The sequence below is a fragment of the Penaeus japonicus genome, unplaced genomic scaffold, assembly GCF_977035675.1.
Source record: "Penaeus japonicus unplaced genomic scaffold, GWHDUDI00000001_assembly GWHDUDI00000032, whole genome shotgun sequence".
In the NCBI taxonomy this organism is placed as follows: domain Eukaryota; kingdom Metazoa; phylum Arthropoda; class Malacostraca; order Decapoda; family Penaeidae; genus Penaeus; species Penaeus japonicus.
This window is the reverse complement of record NW_028234434.1, coordinates 683,234-693,233: the sequence shown is the minus strand read 5'-3', so window position 1 is coordinate 693,233 and position 10,000 is coordinate 683,234. Positions and strand designations below refer to the sequence as shown.

The 10,000-nt window shown below is 40.9% G+C and overlaps 2 protein-coding genes across 2 annotated transcripts; one reads left to right on the top strand and one right to left on the bottom strand.

Moving 5' to 3' along the window:
* Positions 1 to 8,245: 8,245 nt before the first annotated feature.
* On the bottom strand, positions 8,246 to 8,864 carry LOC147467931 (histone H2A-like). The gene has a single exon (XM_086556244.1). It carries the CDS (start codon positions 8,671 to 8,673, stop codon positions 8,302 to 8,304), a length of 372 nt encoding a protein of 123 aa, XP_086412370.1. The 5' UTR covers positions 8,674 to 8,864; the 3' UTR covers positions 8,246 to 8,301.
* On the top strand, positions 8,862 to 9,373 carry LOC147467930 (histone H2B). Its single transcript, XM_086556243.1, has one exon. The coding sequence runs from the start codon at positions 8,904 to 8,906 to the stop codon at positions 9,273 to 9,275; it is 372 nt and encodes a 123-aa protein (XP_086412369.1). The 5' UTR covers positions 8,862 to 8,903; the 3' UTR covers positions 9,276 to 9,373.
* Positions 9,374 to 10,000: the final 627 nt, after the last annotated feature.

Below are 10,000 nucleotides of genomic sequence, written 5' to 3'. Positions count from 1 at the left end.
TCCTCCTCCTTGCCCCTGGAAGTTCCGCCCTCATTCCTCCATAGTGTCCTCCCACTTGCCAGTTGCAGTCCATCTCTCGCCGTCTCCGGATGCTTCCTCACTGCGGTTGAATCAGATTTTCCCGAAAGAAATTACTATTCGCCTCCTGTCAACTTTAGTGCTTGGATCATACGAATTCATTCTACATCTCTCTGAAAGGTAACTACATGTATATTTTTTGTACACTTATTGTTCTGCCCCCCTTATTTTCATTTTCATTTTGATTGTTTTCATTAACTGGTTGATATTACACTGTGTGATCAATGAATTTATCGTACAAGTAATTGTCTCTGCCCCTTTATCTTCAATTTTGTTAATGTGTCTACACTATTTTATATCAATTTTACGCTTCCACTGTCCACTTCTCTTTTTTTAATTTCATTTACTTTATCTTGTTATTTTTATGGTTCTTTTTTCCCTCCCTCCATTTCTTTTTCTCCTCCGCCATTTTTTCCTTCTCTGTTTGTCTGTCTGTCTGTCTTTTCCTCTCTCTCTCTCTCTCTCTCTCTCTCTCTCTCTCTCTCTCTCTCTCTCTCTCTCTCTCTCTCCCTCTCTCCCTCTCTCCCTCTCTCCCTCTCTCCCTCTCTCCCTCTCTCCCTCTCTCCCTCTCTCCCTCTCTCCCTCTCTCTATCTCTCTCTCCGTTTCCCTTTCCCTCTTTTTTATATTATCATTCTTGCCCATTTTTTTCTGTTTCGTCTTTTCGTGAGGGAAATGCACAGTGGAAACAGATTTTCCCGAAAGAAATTACTATTCGCCTCCTGTCAACTTCAGTGCTTGGATCATACGAATTCTTTCTACATCTCTCTAAAATGGTGAGTACATATATGTTTCTTGTACACATATTGTTCTGCCCCCCTTATTTTCATTTTCATTGTTTTCATTAACTGGTTGATATTACGCTGTGTGATCAATGGATTTACCGTACATGTAACTGTTCATGCCCCTTTATCTTGAATTTTGTTTATGTGTCTACGCTATTTTATATCATTTCTACGCTCCAAATGTCTTGCTTCCCCTCGTCTTCTGCTCTTTTTTCTGTTTCATTTACTTTATCTTTTTATTTTCATGGTTTTTTCCCTCTCTCTATTTCTTCTCTTTCTCCTCCGCCATTTCTTCCTTCTCTGTCTGTCTGTCTTTTCCCCTCGCTCTCTCTCTTTCGCTCTTTTTCTCTCTCTCCCTCTCTCTCTCTCTCTTTCTCTCTCTCTCTTTCTCTCGCTCTCCCTCCCACCCTCCCTCCCTCCCTCCCTCCCTCCCTCCCTCCCTCCCTCCCTCCCTCCCTCCCTCCCTCCCTCCCTCCGTATATATAAATATATATATATATATATATATATATATATATATATATATATAATATACATATCGGTGGTTTTGTGTCTGCCGTTGCTCCCTATTTGGTGTCATTGTTCTCTAATGCTCTCGCTGTGTATTTAGAGGGTGTGGCTATGGATATTTTTTTATTTCCTGTATGTTAATTCATGTGTTATATCATTTGTGAGGTTGCTGTTCCCCATTTCCCCTCTATTTCCAAATCTTGTGTGTTTTCTTTTTCTCTTGCAGTCATACCGGGCTATAGAGGAACAGTCAGAATCTATAAGAGTGAACACAGTACTGGTGCAAAAATTAGAAAAAAGTGTAAATTGTGCGGTGCGATTGAAATAAAAAAAAATTACAGTCAGAATCTATAAGAGTGAACACAGTACTGGTGCGAAAATTAGAAAAAAGTGTAAATTGTGCGGTGCGATTGAATAAAAAAAAAGAAAGAAAATTACAGTCAGAATCTATAAGAGTGAAAACAGTACTGGTGCGAAAATTCGAAAAAAAGTATCAATTGTGCATTAAAAAAGAAAAGAAAAAGAAAATTACTGTTTGTGCGTTGTGAACTCTGAACTGATAATCCATCTTAGTAACATAAAGCAATTCCGATCTTCAAGCAATTTCAACTCGGCAATGGCAGGGCCTCTGTTCGATAGGTGAGTACACATCCATTTTACTGTATTTATTTTATTATTGAGAGAAAGTGAATTTACAGCAAGTATGGTATGTATTTCATTCGCCATTCTCCTGTGTCGTTTGTCAACCCGTTCGATATTTTCTTGTGTCTGTATGTATGTATTTTCCGCAATGCATTTCTCCCTTCCTTCCTCTTATTACTCTTTATTCTTTTCTCCTCTTCTTCTTCTGCCTCCTCCTCCTCCTCCTCCTCCTCTTTTCTTCCCTTCTCTTCTCTTCTATTTTCCTCTATGTATTTCTCCCTTTCTTATTCTCTTCTCTTCGCTTCTTTTCTATTGTATTTTTCTTTAGGCATTTCTCACTTTCTTATTATCATCTCATCATATCATATCATATCATATCATATTATATCAAATCGTATCGTATCATATCATATCATATCATATCATATCATATCATATCATATCATATCATATCATATCATATCGTCTCGTCTCGTCTCGTCTCGTCTCGTCTCGTCTCCTCCCCTCCCCTCCCCTCCCCTCCCTCCTTCCCTATTGCTTTGTGTTTAGTTCGTATACAGAGTTTGATCATTTAAGTTATAGTTCGTTTGTTTAGTTATGCTGACTGTTCATATTCCTTTACTTTTACTCGTCCTTTCTTTTCATTCTCATCCTCATCCTTATCCTTATCCTCACCATCACTATCCCTCTTGTTCTCATCATTTTTCTGTTCTTCCTCTCTCTCTCTCTCTCTCTCTCTCTCTTCTTCTTCTTCTTCTTCTTCTTCTTCTTCTTCTTTTCCTCTCTCTCTGCCTCTCTCTTTTTATGCTTTGTTTCGCTTTGATTCTCTCTCTCTCTCTCTCTCTCTCTCTCTCTCTCTCTCTCTCTCTCTCTCTCTCTCTCTCTCTCTCTCTCTCTCTCTCTCTTTCATCTTCTTCTTCTTCTTCTGTTTCTTCTTCTTCTTCTTCTTCCTCTTTCCCTCTCCTTCTTCTTCTTCTCCTTCTTTCCCTCTCTTTTTTTATGTTTTGTTTCGCTTTGATTCTCTCTCTCTCTCTCTCTCTCTCTCTCTCTCTCTCTCTCTCTCTCTCTCTCTCTCTCTCTCTCTCTCTCTCTCTCTCTCTCCTCTCTTTTTTTTTCTCTTTCTCTCTCTCTCTCTCTTCTTCTTTTCTCTCTCTCTCTCTCTCTCTCTCCTTTTTCTCTCTTCTTCTTCTTCTTCTTCTTCTTCTTCTTCTTCTTCTTCTTTCCCTCTCTCTCTATTTCGCATTGATTCTCTCTCTCTCTCTTTCTCTCTTTTATGTTTTCTTTCGTTTTGATTCCCTCTCTCTCACCTTCTTTCTATCTCTCTTCTTCTTTTTCTTTCCCTCTCTCTCTATTTCGCACTGATTCTTTCTCTCTCTCTCTCTCTCTCTCTCTCTCTCTCTCTCTCTCTCTCTCTCTCTCTCTCTCTCTCTCTCTCTCTCTCTCTCTCTCTCTTCTTCTTTCCCTCTCTCTCTATTTCGCATTGATTCTCTCTCTCTCCCCTTCTTTCTATCTCTCTTCTTCTTTTTCTTTCCCTCTCTCTCTATTTCGCATTGCTTCTCTCTCTCTCTCCCCTTCTTTCTATCTCTCTTCTTCTTTTTCTTTCCCTCTCTCTCTATTTCGCATTGATTCTCTCTCTCTCTCTCTCCTTCTTCTTCTTTCCCTCTCTCTCTATTTCGCATTGATTCTCTCTCTCACTCTCCATTTCGCATTGATTCTCTCTCTCTCTCTTTCTCTCTTTTATGTTTTCTTTCGCTTTGATTCTCTCTCTCTCCTTCTTTCTATCTCTATTCTTCTTCTTCTTTCCTTCTCTCTCTATTTCGCATTGATTCTCTCTCTCTCTCTCTCTCTCTCTCTCTCTCTCTCTCTCTCTCTCTCTCTCCTTTTCTCTCTCTCTCTCTCTCTCTCTCTCTCTCTCTCTCTTTTATGTTTTCTTTCGCTTTGATTCTCTCTCTCTCCTTCTTTCTATCTCTCTTCTTCTTCTTCTTCTTTCCCTCTCTCTCTATTTCGCATTGATTCTTTCTCTCTCTCTCTCTCTCTCTCTCTCTCTCTCTCTCTCTCTCTCTCTCTCTCTCTCTCTCTCTCTCTCTCTCTCTCTCTCTCTCTCTCTCTCTCTTTTATGTTTTCTTTCGCTTTGATTCTCTCTCTCTCCTTCTTTCTATCTCTATTCTTCTTCTTTCCTTCTCTCTCTATTTCGCATTGATTCTCTCTCTCTCTCTCTCTCTCTCTCTTTCTTCTTCTTTCCCTCTCTCTCTATTTAGCATTGATTCTCTCTTTCTATCTCTCTTCTTCTTCTTTCCCTTTCTCGCTCTCTCTCTCTTTCTTTGTTTTCTTTCGCTTTGATTCTCTCTCTCTCTCTCTCTCTCTCTCTCTCTCTCTCTCTCTCTCTCTCTCTCTTTCTCACTCTTTATCAACACTGATTTTTGATGAGTAAATTAGTTGATTGGTATTGAACTGAGTATAGCGGCATTGGTAATGCAATTCATTTAGTATGGTGTGGGGGCATCGGTGAGTTGTTTTGTTGGTTGTTGATAAAGTTGAGTATGATGACAATGTTATTGAAGACTATGACATTGATATTGCGATCTATGCATCTGGGCTTGGGGTTTGATTCTCTCTCTCTCTCTCTCTCTCTCGCTCTCTCTCCCTTCTTCTTCTTCTTTCCCTCTCTCTCTCTTTAGCCTTGATTCTCTCTCTCAGAGAGCTTTTCAACAAATACTCAACTCTTTTTCGTAGCGTACAAGAGGGCGTACAGATTGTTTTGTGTTTAGTTCGTATACAGAGTTTGATCATTTAAGGTATAGTTCGTTTGCTTAATTATGCTGACTGTTCATATCCCTCTTGTTCTCATCATTTTTCTGTTCTTTCTATCATCATGTTCCTCCATTCTTCTTCTTCTTCTTCTTCTTCTTCTTCTTCTTCTTCTTCTTCTTCTTCTTCTTCTTCTTCTTCTTCTTCTTCTTCTTCTTCTTCTTCGTCCTCGTCCTCGTCCTCCTCCTCCTCCTCCTCCTCCTCCTCCTCCTCCTCCTCCTCCTCCTCCTCCTCCTCCTCCTCCTCCTCCTCCCTCTCTCTCTCTCTCTCTCTCTTCTTCTTCTTCTTTCCCTCTATCTCAAATTCGCATTGAGTTTCTCTCTCTCTCTCTCTCTCTTCTTCTTCTTCTTTCCCTCTATCTCAAATTCGCATTGAGTTTCTCTCTCTCTCGCTTTGACTCTCTCTCTCTCCTTCTTTCCATCTCTCTTCTTCTTTCCTTCTCTCTCTCTCTCTTTCTTTCTCCTTCTTCTTCTTTCCCTCTCTCTCTCTCTCTCTCTCTCTCTCTCTCTCTCTCTCTCTCTCTCTCTCTCTCTCTCTCTCTCTCTCTCTCTCTCTCTCTCTCTCTCTCTCTTTCTCTTTCACACACGCACACCTCTCTTTGTATCTTCACTCCTTCCTTCCTTCCCTCCTCTCTCTCTCTCTCTCTCTCTCTCTCTCTCTCTCTCTCTCTCTCTCTCTCTCTCTCTCTCTTCTCTCTCTCTCTCTCTCTCTTTTTTCTCTCTCTCTCTTCTTCTCTTCGCTTTTCTTCTTCTCTTTTCTTCTTCTTCTTCTTCTTCTTCTTCTTCTTCTTCTTCTTCTTCTTCTTCTTCTTCTTCTTCTTCTTCTTCTTCTTTCCCTCTATCTCAAATTCGCATTGAGTTTCTCTCTCTCTCGCTTTGACTCTCTCTCTCTCCTTCTTTCCATCTCTCTTCTTCTTTCCTTCTCTCTCTCTCTCTTTCTCTCTCCTTCTTCTTCTTTCCCTCTCTCTCTATTTCGTGTCTTGTCTTCTTTGTTTGTTGTTCTTTCGTTTTATTTTGTTTCTCTTATAGTTTCTCTTTCTGCTATCACTTGTCCGGTTTACTATTGTTTCTTCTTTTTGTGGTTTCGCGTTTTACTTCATCTTTTTTTTTCTGTTTATCCCCCCCGCCCTTTTTTCATACTGCTATGTTTGTTCTTTTCGTCTCTTCAGATTTATTTATTTATACTATTTATTTTCTTGATTTTATGTTATGCCCTCTCTCTCTCTATTCTTCTTTCCCTTTCTCTCTATCTCTCTCTTTTTATGTTTTGTTTCGCTTTGATTCTCTCTCTTTCTTTCTTTCTTTCTTTCTTTCTTTCTTTCTCTCTCTCTCTCTCTCTCTCTCTCTCTCTCTCTCCTTCTTTTCCTCTCTCTCTCTCTCTGCCTCTCTTTTTATGCTTTGTTTCGCTCTGACTCTCTTCTTATTATTATTATTATTATTATTTCCCTCTCTCCTTCTTCTTCTTCTTCTTCTTTCCCTCTCTCTTTATCTCTCTCTTTTTATGCTTTGTTTCGCTCTGATTCTCTCTCTCTCTCTCTCTCTCTCCTTCTTTCTATCTCTTTTATTTTTCTTCTTTCCCTCTCTCTCTCTATTTCGCTTTAATTATCTCTCTCTCTCCTTCTTCTTTCCCTCTCTCTATTTCGCATTGATTCTCTCTTTCTCTCTCTCTCTTCTTCTTCTTCTTCTTTCCCTCTCTCTCTTTAGCATTGATTCTCTCTCTCACTCTCCATTTCGAATTGATTCTCTCTCTTTGTTTTCTCTTGCTTTGATTCTCTCGCTCTCTCTCCTTCTTTCTCTCTCTTCTTCTTCTTCTTCTTCTTCTTTCCCTCTCTCTCTATTTCGCATTGATTCTCTCTCTCACTCTCCATTTCGCATTGATTCTCTCTCTCTCTCTCTCTTATGTTTTCTTTCGCTTTGATTCCCTCTCTCTCTCTCTCTCTCTCTCCTTCTTTCTATCTCTCTTCTTCTTCTTCTTTCCCTCTCTCTCTATTTCGCATTGATTCTCTCTCTCTATCTCTCTCTCTCTCTCCTTCTTTCTATCTCTCTTCTTCTTCTTCTTCTTTCCCTCTCTCTCTATTTCGCATTGATTCTCTCTCTCTATCTCTCTCTCTCTCTCCTTCTTCTTCTTTCCCTCTCTCTATATTTCGCATTGATTCTCTATCTCTCTCTCTCTCCTTCTTCTTCTTTCCCCCTCTCTCTATCTCTCTTCTTCTTTCCCTCTCTCTCTCTCTCTCTTCTTCTTCTTCTTCTTCTTTCCCTTTCTCTCTATCTTTCTCTTTTTATGTTTTGTTTCACTTTGATTCTCTCTCTCTCTTTCTTCTTCTTATTCTTCCTCTTCTTCCTCTTTCCCTCTCCTTCTTCTTCTTCTCCTTCTTTCCCTCTCTCTTTTTATGTTTTGTTTCGCTTTGATGCTCTCTCTCTCTCTTTCTCTCTCATCTCTCTTTTATGTTTTCTTTCGCTTTGATTCTCTATCTCTCCTTCTTTCCCTCTATCTCAAATTCGCTTTGATTCTCTCTCTCTCTCTCTCTCCTTCTTTCCATCTCTCTTCTTCTTCTTCTTTCCCCCTCTCTTTATCTCTCTTCCTCTTTCCCTCTCCTTCTTCTTCTTCTCCTTCTTTCCATCTCTCTTCTTCTTCTTCATTCCTTCTCTCTCTATTTCGCATTGATTCTCTCTCTTCTTCTTCTTTCCCCCTCTCTCTATCTCTCTTCTTCTTTCCCTCTCTCTCTCTCTCTCTCTTTACGTTTTCTTTAGCTTTGATTCTCTCTCTCTTCTTCTTCTTTCCCCCTCTCTCTATGTCTCTTCTTCTTTCCCTCTCTCTCTCTCTCTTTATGTTTTCTTTCGCTTTGATTCTCTCTCTCTCTCTCTCTTCTTCTTCTTCTTCTTCTTCTTCTTCTTCTTCATTCCTTCTCTCTCTATTTCGCATTGATTCTCTCTCTTCTTCTTCTTTCCCCCTCTCTCTATCTCTCTTCTTCTTTCCCTCTCTCTCTCTCTCTCTTTATGTTTTCTTCCGCTTTGATTCTCTCTCTCTCTTTTAAGTTTTCTTTCGCTTTGATTCTCTCTCTCTCCTTCTTCTTTCCCTCTCTCTATTTCACATTGATTCTCTCTCTTCTTCTTTCCCTCTCTCTCTATTCCGCATTGATTCTCTCTCTCTCTTATGTTTTCTTTCGCTTTGATTCTCTCTCTCTCTCTCTCTCTCTCTCTTTCTCACTCTTTATGAACATTGATTTTGGAATTTTAAATTGATTTTGGGTGTGGGGGCATCGGTGAGTTGTTTTGTAGGTTGTTGAGAAGTTGAGTATGATGGCAATGTTATTGAAGACTATGACATTGATATTGCAATCTATGCATTGGGGCTTGGGGTTTGAGTAGGTAGTTTATTAGTTTGGGATTGATAAGTTGAGTAGTCAATTACATCTCTAGGGAGATTTTGTGGCTCCGAAAGGAGCCGATGTTGTTGAAAAGAGGCAACCGAGAGAAAGATTTATTTCTTCTCAGTCTTCTTGGGGAGGAGCACAGCCTGGATGTTAGGCAGGACACCACCCTGGGCAATGGTCACACCAGAGAGGAGCTTGTTCAGTTCCTCGTCGTTACGGATGGCCAGCTGCAAGTGACGGGGGATGATACGGGTCTTCTTGTTGTCACGGGCGGCGTTACCTGCCAGCTCGAGAACTTCAGCAGCCAGGTATTCCATGACGGCAGCCAGGTACACAGGGGCACCTGCTCCGACACGTTCAGCGTAATTTCCCTTACGCAGAAGGCGGTGAATCCTACCTACAGGAAACTGAAGGCCGGCCCTGCTCGAGCGGGACTTTGACTTGCCCTTGACCTTTCCACCCTTACCACGACCTGACATGATGTTTGCTTTATAGGTATCTCAAAAACCTTGCAATTGCAATCGAGAGCATCCCTATTTATAGGCGCCCACCGTTGAAACTTTCCGATGGCGTTAGATGGCAACGGTGGCACGCCCTTTGAGCCACTAGCCGCGGCTCACTCACCTGAGGCTGGCGCCCGTGTCGGCCAATATAAGGAAATTTCAGGTCAAAATCCTTATCAGTGTTTACTGAAGGTATAACCACCGTGATGCCACCCAAAACTTCCGGAAAGGCTGCCAAGAAGGCCGGTAAGGCCCAAAAGTCTATCACCAAGGGTGATAAGAAGAAGAAGCGCAGGAGGAAGGAGAGCTACAGCATCTACATCTACAAGGTGTTGAAGCAGGTCCACCCCGACACCGGTATCTCCTCCAAGGCCATGTCCATCATGAACTCGTTCGTGAACGACATCTTTGAGCGCATTGCAGCTGAGGCTTCCCGCCTTGCACACTACAACAAGCGTTCCACCATCACCAGCCGGGAGATCCAGACCGCCGTCAGGCTGTTGCTGCCCGGAGAACTGGCCAAGCACGCTGTGAGTGAGGGCACCAAGGCTGTCACCAAGTACACCTCCTCCAAGTAAATTAGAAGGTTGCACGGTTTACCTGCCTCCTCTACCAACATCGGCTCCTTTAGGAGCCACAAATTGAAATAAAGCAGATAGAAGGACATGGGCGTTGTTATCTTGGTTTTGTTTACTTTGCACCGCGGCGCGTGGTTTGGGTCAGCTGTTTGTTTGTTTATTTAGGCGGGGGGGTTTATCAAAATTCTTATCTAGGGCTTGTATCGTGTTACTTGCATTGCGCATTGCATAGAAAATGACAGACATATTGATCTGGCATAAATGAGCTATATTCCAGGCATGTGTAATATATTCCATATCCGTTACTTTTTCTTCTTTTTTTCTGAAAGTCGTTGACAAATTGCTCTTACGAATTTGGCACAATTTAGCTGTGAGTGGCTTTAGTTGAGAAAAAGCAAATCCATACATGCATGTACGTAGAAACAGGGAGAGTAACACAAACACCTGTGAAAAGAGAGAGAGAAACCTAAACACAAACAGCTGTGCAATATTACCTGATACACACATACCTAGATCAGTCAGTCATAGGTATGCGTTCACGTTATTTTATCACACATTCAGAATTAAAAGTTACACACTAAAATATTACTAATAGCAATACTTGACCACACATATATCACAGCCATGGTTTGAAATGATGAATTTCACAGCTTGCAAATATAGATATTTATACTTGTACATCATAATAGTAATTCGCAATATACATAGATAAATATCTATATATA

What these genes read in the sequence shown, in the direction of transcription:
- LOC147467930 (XM_086556243.1), top strand. Translation starts at nt 8,904, where the DNA reads ATGCCACCCAAAACTTCCGGAAAGGCTGCCAAGAAGGCCGGTAAGGCC.
- LOC147467931 (XM_086556244.1), bottom strand. Translation starts at nt 8,673, where the DNA reads ATGTCAGGTCGTGGTAAGGGTGGAAAGGTCAAGGGCAAGTCAAAGTCC.